Consider the following 19,423-nt stretch of genomic DNA (forward strand, 5'->3'; position numbering starts at 1 on the left):
ATAAAATACAGGTGTACCAGAATCTTTGATGAATTCATCCCACAACATCTAAAATTGAAGCTATCTGTGCTCAAATTGAAATCTTTCCTCTGTATCTGTAGTGTTGGCACTAACATGTCCAGTTCTATCCTATTGAGCACGGGAGTCACTCAGGGATGTGTACTCGGTCCTTTGCTCTTTACATTCTTGACATGACTGTACCACTAAAATCAGCACAAACCAGCTCATGATGGCTTATCAGCAGTGGAAGGACTCATCTGTAATCAGTAATTATTACTATCAAGAGAGCCAAGCACACAAATAACTTTCAATAACAAGGGACAGTAACACCCGGGAACAACCATTTCCATTCAAAGTTTGTTTTTTCATTGAGCACCTGTGCCATCTTATGAAATTTGTTTTATTGATTTAAATCTTGAAAAAAAATATAGAAAARATATTGACTTATGTCAAAATTATAGCAGATTTAAAGCTGGTATCTTTAACATTTTCCACCAAATTTTTTCTTCTTTAGTTTCAGAGGTAGTAAAAGATACGAAACAAAATGATGTTTGGCACAATTTTTAGAGTTATTTTAAACTTCAGTATTACTACCGAACCCAAAAGTTAACATTTGTTAAATTAAGATTTCAAAGCTATCCCTAACCTGAAACATTATTTCTTTAAAAAAAACAACTAATAAAAAGGATAAATATTTAGCAATAATTTTACTCAATATTTCCGTCAACTTTTTCCAGTGCAAAGGTCTGAAGAACACAGCAAAAMTCAAGAGTTGAGAAAAATACCTGCTTTGTGTCCTTGTGCATCAARGCCCTCACGTCACTTTTGCTCAAATGTTTTGTGGTTTTTAAGGTGTTGTGAGTTACAGCAGTCACAACAGTTTATACCYTAGTACGCTCTAACTAAACACAACACAGGCACAGTTTACAGATATAAGTACACTTCTGTAGATCTCACTGAAACAATCCTTCACCTGTGGTGAAACGTGATTCAGTTAAAAGCAATTGTCTCTGATGTACATCTGCAGCATCTGATGAACAAAAAAAACGTGAAAAAATAATGTCTATTTTACAGATATTTGCTAAAATWATTGAAAGGTGTTCATGCCTTTAAAGGAACTACTAATATTTGCATTATAATTATGTTTCAAAGTAAATGTTTGACATTAATTTGTATAACAAGTGTTTGAAATGTTCATTCTGTTTAAAGTAAACCATGCCACTGTTTGGTATTTTTGTTTGGACCATCTGAAGATGGAGTAAAGAAGCTGTGGGAGGAGCTCAGAAGAGTTATATATGTTAAAAGTTAAAGCTAAAAAATAATCTCTAAGCAGCTTCATCTGATCGTTGCTGCCAATATTGTTCAAAAGTATYAGGTTTATGAGACTGTAACCAACTTCAAGACATAGACGCAAGAGGAAATGCAACCCCATGTTGYCGGGTGGTGCAGATAGTTTAAAAAAAAAGAGGTTTCTGATTGCACCATCCATCCCATTTTAAATCATTAGGAGGCTCAACTAATGACAGAAAAAGACCTAAAAARAGGCCCCAGGAGTTCTTGAAAGAAGTTTGTGGGACCGATGAGACGCACTCAGTTGTGTTTCCTTAATAAATGTAGAGATTTAGCCACAAACTGTAACAGGAGCTCAACATGAATTTTGCACTTCAACTTCAAAATGAACTTCCTTTCAAGGAAACTCCAAACGATCAATCATACGTGACAAAACACACGTCTTCCAGAACCATAAATTCCTCTTTTGCTTTGTTCGGCTTACATAACCTGAACGTTTTATCATCTGTGCATCTTTGATCACCCTGATAACAACAAACATCTTTGTTTTGGATATCAGCTTTACCTCTGACTCGGTCACATTGAATAAAAAAAAAACAATCTATTATTTCAGTTTTGGATCATTAGGAACAGATGTTTTGTGTTTTCTTTTTACTCCTCTTCCCACTCAGTTGATGTGAAGCTCTGTGTCCCAATTGCATAATACTGAACATGCAAACTTTGAAAGACTTTTTCTTGATGATCCAACTTATCAGTTTGCATATTTGAGCTGAAACGAGTTTTTCTGTGCCACAGTTCAATGGAAAGCAGAAATAGAAGTCATTCACAGTTGCACATGTTGCATCACAATGCAGCTCTGTGCCAGAACACGCTGTTACATCCACTGCATATTTGTTTTATGGGATTGGGACACAGTGTCCGTCTCCTGCTCTCCTCACATCGGTCAGTCCTACCAGTTTGCTGTGTTGTTTCTTTTCTACTTTCCCTAAATGCAACTTACTTTAAGCATGCATCAACATCCTGCAGTTCGACTAAAAGCAAAGCAAAATAACGATAACGATAACCCATTCTCAGCCAGTACCGTCTCCCTCTGATGTACACCCAGACTGCACGGCCGGCTCATGTTTAAAGACTAACATTACAGGGAGCACATGAGAGAGGAGCCCGTCCTCCAGTCGGGTGCCTCTCCCATCGGTGTCTGTTTTCTATTGTGTGCATCTGGTTGTAGTGTGTGCAAAATTTTAAATGGCTTTGTTCCTTCATCTTAACATTTTTCATTTGATAGTTGAAACTGGTCATATTTTTTAACCCAGTTGGTTCTGATTGTTTTTGGGCATATATGTTTTCTTTTTTGTCCCCCCCTCAGATTATACCTAAATCTCAGTGTGAAAGATTTTTTTCTATATTTTTACTTTTTTTGGATTTGGAACTCCTTCAGTGTCTAACTTGTGTGTTTCTCAGCAAACACTGATGTAAAATAACTAAAAATCAAAACAATAATCTTCATTTCAGGTGTTTTTTAAAAACGCGTGCAAAAAATAAAAAAAACCCACAAGTTCGGATCTGAGGCAGTTCCAGATCCAGTTATCACATGACAATTTTAGGATTTTTAAAAACAATTTTTGATACTATTTTGACTGTAAGAACAATACAAACTGAATTGCATGGCTAAGAAGTTGCAGTTTAGGGTTTGTAAGACATGTCAGTGTTAGAGTTCTTCTGTTTTTTTTCTGTAGATGGGCATGTATATTGCTCATTGTTTGTATATCCCCATCCCTTCCTTACAGCCAAAAACGTTAATGCCGCCCGACCGCTTCGTACTGCCTTTACATGGACATGGCAACTGACTTACACTGTCACCCTCATCATCCTCATTTCCTCTGTAGTATGTTCATAGGTCCAACCCCTTCTTCACCTCCTCCCTTGTCTTTAGAAATATTGAAATATAAAGTCATCCATCCATTCTACACTAAAGAGCAAATTAAGCAAAAACTGCAACATGGATAGAGTTTAGACATCACTGAAGTCTCTTGCTATGGAAAAAAATGCAGATTTTTTTTTTGTAAAGATAAAAATTAGATAATTTACAAGGAAAGAAACAAAACTTAAAAAACAGAATTATGGTGTTTTATTTTTTATGTTATGTGCTGTGGATGTATGTGCTGTTGCCTCCCTGTACCGTCATGTTTTAAGATAGAACTCATTCAGCAGTGGATAAAAATGATCAAGTGGCTATCCAACATTCTTACACAGCTTTTCCTTTGTAAATTTTTTTTCCTCTTGCCTAAATCATGCGGGCAATTTGTTGATGTAAGTTGACAACACACACTATGCATGTTGTGATTCTGACTTTGAACGGGTTGTTAAAGAAGCAGTTTGTAGAATGTGACACTTCTTAAAAATAAGGTTTTTCTGTGAGTATCTGGGTGACCAGATGTTCCACTTCGTGCAAAAGTGCACAACGTTTTTGGTCTTTTACCTGATCACACTGACTGAGAAAGTGTTCCACATGTTGATTGGTCTTTAAAATATACGTCCCGCTTTTACGTCCTTCTTTTTTTAATTTATATTGGGGTCTGTACATAATTACTTTTTAATTTTGGAAGAGACTGAAACTGGTGGCATCGATGTGTGATGGTGCTTCACCATTTAGAGCTTTTTAAGTTAAAAGTAAAATTTGAAAACTACCTCTTAACTGGCAGTACATGTAGGGAGGACGTGTGATTTCACCTGGTGCAACCAGGTAAAGCTCTGGTACCAGTGTCCATCTTTGCTGCCTTTAGCTCTGCTTGATGGGAACTTTGGTGGCCCTGGTCAGCCTACAGATATCTCACAGCAAAGTGTCCAAACGTCACGGTTCTACCTTTTCTGAAAGCTTCAAACTGCATCTTTGATCAACATTTGATCACGTGAAAACTGGATGAAAAGATCTTTGTTCAGTCATGATTTGTGTGCTTGTGAATGGACATGTTTGTGGTTATCTGTGTGTGTGTGTCATGTTTTGTGTTTGGTGATAAATGGCTTGAATGACTCTAAGTGTTTAGTAGCAGCGGATACTTTTCATGTTAATGAGTTCGTAGCCTCCAGTTATRTTCACTCCAGTGAAAATAATCGAATCTATAAAATCACAAGTTAAACAAATTTTCCCTGGCAGAGATGCTATTGTGAGAAAACATAAAGAACTTTCTACAGCACAATAAAGTCTTTTATTTTGTCATCTAATTAGTCATCCAACATGTGTTTGTCATGATTACATAAGTCTTGTTAATTAAGATCCTGGTTTGTTTCTATACAGTCTGCTCAAATTAGTGACTGTAAATGTTTACATGTGCAAACAAGCTCAGTTTCTGGGAGTTAATGTATGCACAAATTACAAGTTTTTTATGAATCATCTCTGCGTCAGAGGACTGTTTGTTGAACTAAAACCTTGTTTTTATTGTCTAATGAACAATAAAGAGGTGTAAGAGGCCGTTATCAGAGAGATGCTAAACCTGATGCACAATTTGAACTTTGTCCATTTTTGCATCGACTGTTCTTGACTGAGACGATGAATTAACATTAAAAACTAATTAAAATCTACAGTAATTTAAAATGTAACTAATTATACTGCCTTATCCTAACCATGGAGCTGTGCTTCAAAAGCTTCAGTAAGTGATTTTTTGGCTCCCTGCTCGCCTCTTAAACCTCTTTACGTCACGTTTTTGGAGAGAACTTTAAAGGGATCCCTGGTTAGTTGTAACATTAGACTTTATTTGATAAACATTTATTCTAACTGTAAAAAAAAACTGTAAAAATACTGTAGGATGTTTTAGTTTTAATAATTTTTTTATTAAAAGTTTAAAAACATATAACACAGACGGAGCCATTTTATTTACACACAAAGCATTCTGGGTAAATGATGACGTGGATAGGTCATCGGTGCGATGCTGCTAGCGAGCTATATCCACCCTGAAGGTTAATCTTGGACAATATCTGATGATCGACTCTTTTAAATGAAACCAGAGAGCGTTGACAGAGAGGAGAAGGTAGAAATGACTCAGCCTGGAACTGAAAATATAGATGGAGGACAACAGTATTTTTACAGTCTTTATTTACAGTTAAAATAAATGTTTATCAAATAAAGTCTAATGTTACAACTAATCAAGGACCCATTTAATAAATGGAACGTATTTGTTTTCCTTCATAAACCAAAGAGTTTCCTTTTCTTGTTACTCCATGTTTTCTGTTCTCCTCCAGGAGCTGAGTTAGTCATCAGATCCATTAGCGCACCCCCCCCTGTAGCTCCTCGTGCACCCTTCATTCCCACTCCCTCTACCCACCACCCACTCCTCACCATTATTGAGACCACCAAAGAGTCCTTGTCCAAGGCCACTGAGGCGGGGGTACCTTGCTTGTCGGACCGAGGCAGCGATGATTGTGATGAGGATGGCTTGGTGATGTCGGGGTATGGCTCTGGGAAAGCGTTGAAGTCTGCCCCCACTGACGGTGAAGATGTTTACTCGACCTGCTCCCTGGTAACCGTTCAGACCTTTGCCCACATCACCCGTTCAAGGTGACTCCAAAGCAAACGCACCCAGGACTTTTAGCCCTGACAAACCTCCCATCTTCAGACGCAGTAGGACTACCAACATCCCAGTAACCGCCGACCAGAGCCGCACCACTCCCACCTCTGCCTCCACCGCAAACCTCCACAAATCTCTGGCAAAACACACAAAAAATAACCGCAAGCTAGAACCCCAGCCCAATAATGTTGCTTCCATTGCCCACATCCTTTGAGGTAGACAGCACCAAGCTGAGGGGCCCATTAATAATCTCCCCAATGTTCCATAATATACCCACAGCACTCCCCACAGAGCCAGGCGTCAGGCGAGTCCCGGGGCCCTCGGAGGTGGTCCGTGAATCTAGCAGCACCACCGGGATGGTCATCGGAATAGTGGCGGCCGCAGCCCTGTGCATCCTCATTCTGCTGTACGCCATGTATAAGTACAGGAACAGGGACGAAGGCTCCTACCAGGTGGACGAGAGCCGGAACTACATAACCAACTCCGCCGTGCAGAGCAACGGCGCTGTGATGAAGGACAAACAGCAGAGCCTGAAAAGCAGCAACAAGAGACAGAAAAACAAGGATAAGGAGTACTACGTGTGACTGTGAGACTCGACAGAGCGAAGGCAGAAGAGAACTTTTCTTTTCAGTTTCCCTGTGAGGAGCTGTGACAAATGATGGTATAACATGGAACTTGAATAATCCTATACTGTGCTGAGTAGTTGAACTGATATGTACTGTAACATAAAGCACACTTAATATTAAGCGAAACGCTTAATGACAAGGTTAAATAGCAACTTTAGAAACCTTACACTTTTATCTGGTCAGAGACGTCGTCAGTATAGAAATATTTCACGGCATCATTCTCCTAAGTGACTTTTAGAGCTACGTGATCCTTGGCATTAAACAATTTTTTGTGAAATTGTTAATTACAAAAGGCTCATTATCTTATACGTTTTCCAGCATGTAAGCAACAAGTAGTGCTGAACGAGAGGGGGTCTGGCACACAATGGTTGTAAAAGTACAAAAGACTCTTGTATCAAAATATTACAAATTTTTATGGTTTATAAATAATATAAGTGTGGTGTCTTAATTATTTTTTGCTTAAAGCAAAAGAAAAAAAGGCAAAAAGAACAGAAAGACAACTATTTCTGTGTATAAAAAAATGAATTCAAGTGAGCCAATCGCKGAGGGCAGACCTCATACCATCTGTTTGCTCTGGCATCTAATTCACCACAATTATTCTCATTGTCTGACGGACACAGTGACTCTCTTTGTGGAAAGAATTTGACGGTTCTCTTGGTAAGAAGCGCCTGATTGTAAAATGCATGCCATCCTGAATCCACAGTAAGGTACAGTACAGTAAAAGTCCAGTATAGAGTGTTTCGACTTGGATCGTGCAGAAAAAAACACTTCTTCATTTCCAGATCAGGAACTTTCTGAACCCCTCACAGAAAACGGTCTATTATCGCTGCACAGCCAGTGGTGGTTTTACCTTTTTTAATTTATATTTTTTATTTCTTTTTTTTTTCTTTTTGAAGAAGTGTGTGTTGGTTCATTGCCTATCATTCTCTTTTTCTATGGAGGTGTTAGGAAGAAGACAAATGCAGTACTACGACACTGTTAACAAATGTGTATACAGAAATAAACCAGATGTTGAAAGTGTGAATTCTATCTGCTGTCACAGTCAACTGTGTCAAAAAAATATATAAATTTGTTTACATATTTTATTACATGCTATCTGTTGTACTTTGTAGGTAGTAAATTGTACATATACCATGACAGTTGTCATTTTTAGTACCTCTATTGTACAGACTGAAGATATGATTTATCAACAAAATCTATTAACTGTTAATTTACATGAAGAAAGACTTTAACCAGACTGTGAAGAATCATATTGATATTCATAAAGAATAAAAATGTATTGTTAGCCTAGAAATCTACACAGATGTTTCTAAAGTTGCATGAATATTTAACTACAAATACAAGGTGCCCTTTCTTCTCTACCATGGCGTTTTTGTCCGGGGGTACACTGATTTCTCCTTTGTTTTTTGTTTTTTTTTGGGGGGGGGGGGGTTCTTTGCACTTTTTGCAAAGCGACAGAGCATTAGTATGACAAAAAGACAAAACTCTAAAATCTATCCAAGGATGGGGGTTTTTCACTTTTTAAAGGGGTCGATCACCTCGAGTCACGAGCATCACCTCTTTGTTTTCACATGTTCCCATTTCTGCCATWAAGAGGCGGAGACATCTTAGAAACCATATTTTCTGTTACAGCCGTTACTTTTCATATTTTTTTCATCATTTTGATAAATAAAATGTTTTTTTTTCTCTCTGAAATTATTTTTGTTCTCATTGGGTTAAGAATTATAATCTTGTGGTTAAACTTTTTATCTTAAGAAACACGTTTGCTTATTTTTTTAAGCATAAAATCTCCTGAATCATGCAAACGTGAAATAACAACATGACTCTGCTGAAATGTGTTTAAAAAATTTCTAATCACTGATGTGTCCAGCTGGAACAAATTACTTACACTCGCACCATCGACCAAGTGTAAACTAGATTTCTTTGCGCAAACATTTCTTTGTTTGTATGAACTCCTGGAAAAAGAGCCAAACATCCCATCACTCCAGCAGCAACATGAGGATTTCACMTTGTTCCCAGACTTTGCATTATACAATGTTTCAGTGTATAGAAGACTAACTGGTGACTCAGCTGCAGTTTTTCATTGAAGTCCCACTAAATTTAAGTTTGTGACAAAGTGGGCAGCAAGTTGAGTGGCAAAGTTTTGAACGGCCAGTTCTTGAAAAATCAGCTTTTTTGTGTGCATGGCTTTATAAAAAGACCACACACACTGATTACAATGAAGATAGGCAGATTCTGACCCCTTTTTTTTAATAATTATTTTTTATCTGCATGTTTTTGAGACTTGGATATTTGGGACTGTCGCCTCAGATGTTTTATCACAGGAGAGTTCCTGTACAAGTGGTAAAATACAGCTAAAGTGCCTACATTTTATAGAAAATAATTAAAAAAAATAAGCTTGGAGACGTTCGTGCAGCTAACTGTTTTAAGAGAAAACTTGTTGCACTAATTTCTGTTCTAGATTCAAGGACCAAGATTGTGACACTGCAACTCACACGGGGAAGCTGAACAGATGCAGTGAGCTGCTCAGGRGCAGCGAGTGGGTCTGATTTAATTAATTGACCTGTTTTCTTGAGATCCACCTTTGCCCTTTGAACTCATTTCAGAGACCTCCTTGAAAATATCATTTACCAGGTAATTGCCAACGGTCCTTCAACAGCTTTTTATTTAGTAAAACTATCAGTTTTTAAACCACAAACACTTTTGATGTGGCATTCTGTCCTGCTATGAGCAAAGCCTTAATGTTTTGTTTTCTGTTTGTAATTCTTGTTATGGTGAGTTTCTTTACCTTACTTTTGTGCACCAGGTCTCTTCAACTCATCCTACAGGTAAGCACTGCCTTTCATCTCTAAACATTGAATCATAGCAGAGCAAACCTTTCCTGGTGCAGAGGGGGATTTCAGACCGACAGCTGTGGCCTTGATGGTAGTGATGTGCAGATCGATACTGAAATATCGATACTACCAATACCAGAACTTTATATTCTAGAATCAATACTAAAATCAAAATATCGATACTTTGATTCTTCAGTTATTTCACATAATGTATATCATTAACAGGAAAATAGTGGAAAATAACTAAACTATTCAAATCTTGTCTAAATCAAATGTGGTTGGAAGGAACTACTTTTTCTTCCGCTTGGGTAATGCATGCGCACAGTGGCACATGCTCAGTCACTCAGTCTGTACAGGTATGGCAGGTTATTTTAACATAAAATCTGCTTTGTCTGACTGTAATTAAATTCTAGTTCCCAAACTTTTTTCATGCCACGGCCCCCCAAAACAGGATTAGTTCTGGCCAAGGACCTTCTTACAAACCCACAAACAATGCTACAAAATATACAAAGTAACAACTTTTAGACTGTTTTCTCTCACTTTTATTCACTATTCAAAAATTATATTTTTTTAGAATAAGAATTGTGCTAAACAAATATAAGTTTAGTGTTAGAAAGACTTTTAAATTAAATAAATTACTATGTCATGTATTATTTATAAAGCAGTTGAAAAATGCTGCTTTACCAGGCACATTATGTGTGTTAGCACAAAGTGTCAGTATCAGATCAGTGTCACCGATACCAGCCAAATTTTACTCTGTTTCAGTATCGGAAAGAAATTTGGCAGTATCGAACATCACTGCTTGATGGGGCTCTGGCCACAAGTTGAAGGTGACAACAGAGATGCTGAAGACGGTACATTTAGAAGCAGTACAGCTCCCTGGGGCTGCAGGGTGGTGCGTCTTTCCACTCCCTCAAACAAGAAACCTCCACTGGGGCCTCTCTGCATGGAGTTTGAGTCTTCTRCTTGTGCATTTGTGGGTTTTCTCCAAGTGTTCCAATTTTCCCATTCTCACAGCCCTAAAACATGCAGGTAAGAGTAACTGGTTATTCCAAATTAACCTGTTAGACATTATTTCTCCTTCAGCACACCTGATTCAAATCAGTAAACAACAGGCTTCTGCAGAAATTGGGATCATGATCAAAGGATAATTCAGTCCCTGAACAACAACTAAAACATACACAAAGTGGTACTCGGTGTTGGACAATTTAACATAATTTTGGACATTTGATTATGTTGTTCTTGTGCATCTTTAATCTCTGAGAGGATACCTTCCCCGCTACTAAAACTCAACCATTTCTTCAGTTTGCTGTCAGATCCTCCGGTAACTTGCTGCCTTGTTTGAGGACGATGTTTGGATTTCTGTTAATACCTATGAAAGAAGTGACTGTGTAAAAATTACATTAAGTTCGTAAGTTAWTCTTCATAATCTCATAAGTTCAGCTGCTGACACAAACAGCTTGAACACAATGGGAAGAGTGAATTTTCAGCTAAATTACAAGAATAGTTGAACTGATACAGTTTAGTTTTAGTGAACAAAGTAACTAAACAGAAAAGTTCAGCTCAAACCTTTGATGAATCTGACAGTGAAGACGGAATAAGATCACAAAATAATTTGTTTACTTTGTGTCCCAACTAATCTCTGTAGAAACCAGAACTTTTTATTGTTGTTCGTCTAAGGAATGTGTGTTTTCTGTTGCATTAATTAGAAGCTGTAAAAACAAGTAAACTGTTTTCTCGTTTGTTTCACTGGATAAAGTCAAATGAAGTCACGGCACGCAGCTGAGAACAGCAGGCACAAATACTGTTTTAAGTTTCAACATATTTGCATGTGAAGTTTTTGATTATTTGCATCTGTGTCCCCTTTTTTTAAGAACAGAGCTGAGTCATTTTGTCTTTTTATTGTGGTGAGATAAAATATGCCAGCCGTCCCGGAACAATCCTCTTGTTTTCTAACACAACCAAATCATGCTTTTGGTCTGATGAAAACTTTATAGTTTTTTTTTTCTTTTTTTTCTGATCTGTGTGTCACCACAGCATATATTTTTAAAAGAAAGTTTTAAAGTTGCTCCAAATCATGTCTCCAATCTCAACACCTTTCCTGTGGTTTTATGCAACCACCAGATTTGTCAAGATCAAACAAGATGTTAAAGGTCCAGCGAGGATGGTGTAGTGACATCTAGTGGCACCGAATGGAAACTGCAGACATCTGAATTAAAATTACCAGATCTGCTTTGTTTAACTGACTTTTTCGTCTGACTTTAATTTTGAAATTTCGTCATTTTGGACCCGTCTGTGGCGTTCATATTATAATTTCAATAAATCTTTTATATTATCTTTGTTTGCCGATTGAAGTTCCACAAAAATAGAATTTTAGCCAAAACCGAAATTTTCTCGTGCAAAAAATGTTTGTGGAAACGATCTCTGTTTCCTTTAAGACCAACATCGATGCATAAACACCCAAGTTTTTGCATTTTCTAGTCTTTCAGCAGACCTTGTGCCGCTAATTAGTTTCTTTCTTCTCTCTGTTCTCTGTCACACGTCCAACATTACTGAGAGTCTGGCTGGACTCTGTGTCCTTTTCAAGAGCAGCGAGACAGCCTGTTTCTTGTAAACAATGGGTGTGATTGCCTAGAATTGGCAACAAAAGATTTTTTTTTTCCCTGACCACTTCCTGGGGAAACTGCACTGTCCTGGATTTGTTGTTACAAATATCAGATGACAGCTGAGGGAGTAGAATGGGGAGAGGATGGAAAAATAATAGCTCAAAGTTGTATGGAGGAGATTTTTGTGAGTAGAACAGGGTGGGTGCCTGTCCTAATGTATTCTTCACTGCTCTTTATCCTCCTCCAGAGATTCAACCTTCTACAATCTGGAAAAAAGGTTCAGCCAGGGTTAACGTACAGAAGCTCAGAAGCTTTATGTCACATATTAAAGTCTCTTGATGGACATGAATGTTGGATCTTGACCTTTGCAAAACAAATCAAAGAGAAAACAGAAAAAATGGCAGCTTTCAGAAGAAGGTGGACYAATAAAAAAATAACGAGTCCAACTTGGAGGCTCCACACCCTCCCTCTCTGCTATGCTTGGTCCATTCCTCTTACAGGAAGCTGGCAATTATCAGCTAATGGTTGAGATTATTGGTTGATTTCGTTCATATGTGGTAGATTTCTGCAAAGTTACTCTTTTTTGTATCATTCATGAATGAGATAACTCAAAAGCTGAACCAGTTGTTCTCCAAAATCTATAGTTAGAAAAAAGTGGGAGATATTAAAGTTGCAAAGAAAGATTTTGCAGGTTGTCAGTGGCAGCTGGTGGTGATATAGTGTGAGCTAACAGATAATAAAACCTCCCWTGTCTCCTTCAAACAGCAATCATGGAAAACAGAAGAGAGATTAACCCATCCTTTTACAAGCCACAGAAAAACTTTGGTTTTGTCCGTTTTATTGAACCAGGCAAGCCTCATTGGGATCGCAGATCTCTTTTTCGTGTTTTTAGGGGTGGGGGAAACCGGAGTACCCAGAGAAAACCCACGTAAGCGCGAGGAGAACATGCAAACTCTGCACAGAAAGACCCCAGGTCCAAACAGGGGATCGAACCTTCTTGCTGTGAGTCATCGATGCTAACCACTGAGCCGTCGTGCTGCTTCTTTCTGCAGGATCGTTGGTCTATCCTTCCCGACCTCTTCACTTCCTGTTTTTCCTCCAGAGACATGAAAGATAACAGGTGAGGAATTAAATAATCCATCGTTTATATTAATTTTGCTCATCGTCAAACCTGCTCAGCCTATGCCAAACCATGCACTCATGCACAATATGGTACACTGACCCTGAGCTGGACAAAATTAGCCCCAATAAGCAGCAAATTGAGGGGGCGGGACAAGACGACTGTCAATCATTCTGTATCGTGAAAGGCAGGAAATGAATGGGGCTGTGAAAAGTTAGCCCTTTGGAAAGATTCTGGGATTTTCTCCAGGTTGTTTGGCAACAGTTTTGTCAAAAATGTGACAGAAAGTTTTCAACCTGTATCTATAAGGTAGTTTGGCATTTCTATTGTAAACACCAGGGAGGACTTAGCTTTACTAGCCCACTTATACCAGCCGTCCCTGCAGGTTACATTAACTTTTTTTATTTGTATCAGTATAAACATGGACTTGTGACCTGTCCACTGCAAAAAACTGTCCACCTAACCAAGTTTTAAAACCTTGTATCCAGCCAAAATGTATTTTGATCTTGTTTTGAGACTGATTTACTAAACAAGAACTGATTGTGTAAGAATAATAATCTTGTTTTCAGAATGTGTAAGATTATTCATCGTTAGCCTGAAAATTTGACTCAAATTAAGTCAAAAATTCCTGCCAATGGAGTAAGAAAATTTTACTTGGTAAGATTCTTAAAATACTTCATTTGGCTCAATGTTTTCTTATTTCAAGAATCTTACCAAGTAAAATTTTCTTACTCCACTGGCAGAAATGTTTGACTTAATTTGAGTCAAATTTTCAGACTAACAAGACAAATAATCTTACYCATTCTGAAAACAAGATTATTATTCTTACACAATCAGTTCTTGTTTAGTAAATCAGTCTCAAAACAAGATCAAAAAGACTTTTTGGCTGATATAAGATTTTAAAACTTGGTAAGATGAACAGTGACCGCTGGATATGGGCACCAGTGACCCTGAAAGTTAGAAACAGGTATAGATTATGGATGGATGGATAAACAAAAAGTATTTGTTTTGTCTCGTTTTGTTATTAAAAGATGCATTGATGTCCATTAAAAAAAACTGTTTAAATCAAATCTGTCTCTGTGCGTTCGACCTGCAACACATGATTTAAAACAGCAGATATGTAATCTGCTACTCTGGACCATGAGTGGAAACAGGGATCGGACTCGGGCAGATCAGTATTCCACATCTTTGTTTAAAGAAATGGATGCTGTGTGCTTTGGACCAAAACGAGAGGAGAAGAATCCAGACTGTTGTCAGCACCAGGTCCAAAGGCCCAGTTCTGTGACGATCTGGGTTTTTCAAAGCTCATTTCCTCCTCTGGGATGGGAGCGTTCGAAAAGTCCAGCAGAGACTTCAGCAGCAACATCTGCTGCCTTCAAGTCCACGTTTTGTTCTCTGAGACGATGTAAAACCACCGTCTGCTCACGTTCTGAAGACTGAGCAAAACGAGGGTACGGGTTCTGATGACCCACCTGCAGCCCCTCTTTAAAGAAAGCTGTTGTTGGGGGGACTRTAGGACTTGTTTGCAAGAAGAAAGGGACAAAATAACACTTGAACCCCTTCATCACTAAACAACCTTTAAATGTAAAATAAACCTGATGAGTCAAAACATGAAATATCTTGTGCTCAATTAAAAAAATCAGCTTTTTTATTTTAATACTTTAGTTTTTAGACAACAAAAATGATAAAAATGGACTAAAACATTGAAATTTTATCTCTGAGAAAAACATTCCCTCTCTTCATGTAATGTTTTTATATTCTCATTAACCTTTTTTAAAATGCATATGGTGTCAATAATTATTAAGCTTTCATGTAAAATTGACCCATTTATAAAACTGACAAAAAGATGACAAGTAAAACAGTTTCATAGGCAAACATTCATCTTTTTATTTTACACACATTTCCTTTCCTTTGACTTATAAAAACACACTGAACACAGATGGAAAACAGATCGTCTGCATCAGATTGTAAGACAAGACAGAATTTTAACCGACTGAAACTGGAAACAGATGCGATGAATCCGAATCAGAGCGATGAGGTGCTGACCACCATCCAACCAGAGACTGAGCCGGCGGCTCTTTCGTCCAAGGTTTTCATCTGCACACCTCAAATCACTGTGACCGGAGCAAGGCATCTGTTCTGAGCAAATTCTGCCGTTACATCTTCTGACCTCGTTCCACCAGCACACGAAGCTCAACACTCCGGCTTATTACTGTTGTGAATAAATGAAAAACATGCACGTTTGATYACTACATTAAAAACTGAATGAGTGAATGCTGAAAGCGTGCCGTTCTGTGAAAATTTGCTCAACTAAACTAGTGCGTCTTAAACGAACCCATGTATATGAAAGCAGGAACTGCAGCAGAAAAAACAACCACCTTCAGTTTGAATAACTACAACTTCCAGGAAAAGACAAGTAGTCAGAAAATAATCCAGTCAGAATTAAGACTATAATATGAAAAACTAATCTATGATTGTGATGTAGAGTGAAGGTTGAGCTATTAGTGTCAGCTCATAAATATAAAACCTGAACTGTTTCTACAGAACAAAAAACTGCATCAATGGTGAAATTCAGCTTCTCAAATGTTTTACTTCTGCTTCTCTGCTGGTTTTTTTATTTTTACCAAAACTGTTGTTTGTACTGGCAGGTCAGTGCAGTTTTAGGACCACTGGCTCCACTTCTTAAATTTACACAAAAATAAATTAACAAAGATTGGTAAATGTGCCTCTGTTTGTGCAAAATAAAATAAAACATTCCAGTTCGTTGACATAAAAAATCAGTTTAAGTCGACTGTTTTTCCAGTCTAAAGGAATTAAGGTGCAGTTATTCTGCAATGTTTGTAGCTGTTGTTTTAATGGGACCAATAATTTAATTTAAGATGAGATTCATGTTGAAGCGACTAAATCTTCCAAAGCACGTGAAGTGTAAGCAGCTTTACTAAAAAAATAAAATAAAAGTAAAAATAAATGAGTATAAATAATCAAATATCTGAGTCTGGTTGTTTTAAGATGAGCCTCAGAATGTAGAAAAGTCCAAACATTATTACAGAGGAGCTCTTCGCTGACGCTTCTGCATCATTCAACAGTGAAAACGGTTCGGCCCAGTTGTGTGTGTGTGTGTGTGTGTGTGTGGGGTGGGGGGGTTGGTAAACGTCTACATGTTAATGACAAAGACAAAGCTCCTCTGAAGTAACCGGCGTAACATCTGGGCAACAGTTTGACAGAAAGAATGTGGGAAACTGCGTGTGGATCGATGCCAACCGAGGGATTTAACGACTCGATAATGAGATCAAAACTGAGCATTTCGTTCGCGTAAAAAACCAAAACATCAATTTGTAAGCGGAGCTGTGAGATCAGCAGGTGAACGAAGCACAGGGAAACTCTCAAAGGCCGACCTAATCCCGGGGGGATTTGTTTTTCATCCTGACATTAAGTCGAAGCTGGAAAACAGGCTGTTTGAAATTAAGCCGAATGTTCTGCGGAAGCAAAAATCACGGAGCAGCTTTTTATTTGAGTGGAAAAGATGAACTGATCAGATGTCGACCCGTTCGTTTGTGCTCCTAAAGTTCCAAAAGCCACTTTAAAGGGGCAATATTATGTGTTTCTCAGGCATATATTTAAATACTATACCATAATGAAGTATCTATGTCACCTTTAGCTGCTATTAAAATGCTGTTTTTATGTTTAAATAGAAAATAAACTTATCCTCTCATCACTTCCTCTTCTAAATGCCTTGAAATTGGTCTCTGACTCTTTAAGAACCACCTTCCGCTTCTGTCTCACCCATTTCGGTGTGGGGGAGGGGGGGCTGCTATGATGCAGTTCACTTGGGATTTGGAAATACATTTCCTCAAAGGTATTTTGAATCTGAAAAGAGCTTCACTGAGTGAAAAGTAGTGGAGCTCAGCAGAGAGTTAGGTTTCACTTTCACTTTCACCCGAGAGCCTGCAGGAGTCATGGGCGGGGTGTGTGGGGAGGGAGGAGGGGGTGCGCTCTGCCATGAGGGAGTTTGGCTTAAAGACACGTCCCAGAGGCGTTTCTGGTCCCAAAAGGCGTTTCTGGTCCCCACCTGTCGTTTTGCTCCTCAGCATGGCTTCCTAAAAACGTTGCAGGATTTCTCAAACATGCATGAATGAGTCAAAGCAAGGCTTTGGGCATGTTTTTGATGAGAGTATAACATTATATAAAACTCAAAAAAGTTGATTTTACATGATATTGCCCTTTTAAATGAACTCTGAGTTTATATTAAAACATTAAAGGTGGAGAACAATGTTTGTTCTGTGTGAACAATCGCACCACAAAAAGAAAAAAAAGGAGTAAAGTTAAGCTAGTGCAAAATATCAACATGTAAAATATTAAAAATCAATTTGGGATTTTAAAAAACTAGATTTTAGCAGCAAAAACAGGCACAAATACAGTTTCTCCTCCAGGCTTACTGGTTTGTTGAAGCTGATTAGAACTTTTATGTGTGAAAAGTTGAGATCAACAGCAAACGAATGTAAGTTGCTTTTGTTCCAGAGGGTAATTCTTTAGAGTTTAATTGTATGAATGATAATGAGAAACCTTTTTAGCGTTTGCTTGTTTCCAGTCATTAACAAAAGGAGCACGTCCTCGTCTGTCTCGTCCTTCACGACTCCTGCCGCCTGCCGTAGCTCTGCTCCAGCCACTGCCGCACATTCTTCAGGTTGTAAAAAAACGGTCCCTTCCCCCCCAGGTAGGCGATTTTTCTTTGGTGCACGATACACACCCGTTCGTTGGACACGCCGTAAGCCACGTTGGCATTGTTGTCCATGCAGTCGGCCACCAGCTGGCACTGCGGCGGCAGGGAGAACTCCTCGATGAGTCTGCGAGCGGCTCCCATCCTCTCCTCCAGGTTCTGGTGCTTGCGGAAACTGAAGGAGCAGGGCCCCATCGGGGGGGCCACCCAGCCGTCAGAAGGGTGGGCCTCGTCGATGTAGACCAGCAGAAAATCCGCCACGTCACTGAAGTCCTCCACGAGTTGCCGGAAAGCAGGCAGGTGGCTGACGAAGGGGGGTCAGGTGGCCGAGCCGAAGTTGACCACCAGAGGGCGATCCGTCGACTCAAAATCCAGAAGGCGGCATTCGTCCTCGGTTCGGATCCGGGCGCCTCGTGGGACGTTGGTCATGTTACTGATGTTCCACCATGGTGCATCAGGAACCTTCACCACCTTGGAGTTCGGTGCCTCGCAGCCAAGTTTCACCTGGGGAGGTAAAAAAATGTTTTACTTTTCATGCTTTGGATGTAAAATGTTTGTACTTTCAGATCCCAAGGCTGCATTTATTATAGTTGCAACGTACGTTTAAAGGATCTTGAATATATTGTATTAGGAAACAAAGTAAATAAAACAAAAGAAATAAAGCATATTTATCTGACAGGTCGAGTTTAGATCAAATATAAATAATCATTTTAAACCAGAATTGGGCAAAAAGACTGTTTTATTTTCTGTTTTCTTTATTAGGCTAAACCCATCTCTGGCAACAATCAGCAAGTGTAGAAGTGCACTCTAAAAATGAAATGTTGGATTTACTTAACCATGTTATGTTACCTGGTTCCACTTAACTGAGTTGAGTAAATTCAAAGCAACATATTCATGTTKTTTGGCTAAAAAACTGGTATATTGCTTTGAATTTACTCAACTCAGTTAAGTGGAACCAGGCATCATAACATGGTTAAGTAAATCCAACATTTCATTTTTTACAGTGTATAAACATGTCTTAAAGGGATAATCTGGTCGTTTTTGAAGTGATTCTCTGTCATGTAGTTATCTTTCGTTTCAAAGGTTTGTTAGCCTGGCCCTTGGCTTATTGTACAGTTCTGCTCAGTTCTAGTTTCCCTTCTCTTTTCCATCTGTTTCTCACATAGACAAGAATTTCTCTGGTAGAATTTCAACCAGGCCAATCAACAAACAGGAGGAGGAGTTGTGACCGATCTGCCTGTAGTTTATCAGAGGACGTAAATGAAGTCAGTCCGTATTGACAATGCTTCCAAATTAAATTAAATTTGTCTCTCAAAGCCTGCAGCATCATTTACAGCCGCCTGGCTCGGCTCGGTTCTTCTCTCCTCTCAGTAGGGCTGTTTACAGRGCACACAGTTTCCGGTTAGCTTCTTAGCTTAGCTTCCTTCACGGTTGAGTTGGTGTACTACATCACGGTCAATTTGTAATAACTTTGCAGATTTCTATAACTCAGGGGATGGCAATCCTGGTCCTCGAGGGCTGCAGCCCTACAGGTTTTATGTTTTTCCCTGCTCCAACACACCTGATTCACACATTGAATTACCTCGTCCAAGCTCTGCAGTATGGAGGACCGACACTGACATAACTAGAAAAAAAAGCAGAAATATATAAATGGACCAATAAATAAAT

General features: G+C 38.6%; 2 protein-coding genes across 2 annotated transcripts in view; one reads left to right on the plus strand and one right to left on the minus strand.

The window, feature by feature from the left end:
• Positions 1 to 8,173, plus strand: part of nrxn3a (neurexin 3a) — a 142,829-nt gene extending 134,656 nt beyond the window's left edge. The window contains 3 exon segments of the mRNA XM_014011880.1: positions 5,527 to 5,819; positions 5,821 to 6,032; positions 6,034 to 8,173. Of these exon segments, the coding sequence (XP_013867334.1) occupies positions 5,527 to 5,819; positions 5,821 to 6,032; positions 6,034 to 6,436 (908 nt within the window). The 3' untranslated portion in view covers positions 6,437 to 8,173.
• A 9,368-nt stretch (positions 8,174 to 17,541) lies between these two features.
• dio2 (iodothyronine deiodinase 2) lies at positions 17,542 to 18,259 on the minus strand (the record flags this gene model as incomplete). Its single annotated transcript, XM_014011881.1, is given in 1 exon segment — positions 17,542 to 18,259. A coding segment is annotated over 1 exon segment (594 nt), but the record flags the coding sequence as incomplete, so codon positions are not given.
• Positions 18,260 to 19,423: the final 1,164 nt, after the last annotated feature.

The sequence above is a fragment of the Austrofundulus limnaeus genome, unplaced genomic scaffold (assembly GCF_001266775.1).
Source record: "Austrofundulus limnaeus strain Quisiro unplaced genomic scaffold, Austrofundulus_limnaeus-1.0 Scaffold85, whole genome shotgun sequence".
NCBI classification, from domain to species: Eukaryota; Metazoa; Chordata; class Actinopteri; order Cyprinodontiformes; family Rivulidae; genus Austrofundulus; species Austrofundulus limnaeus.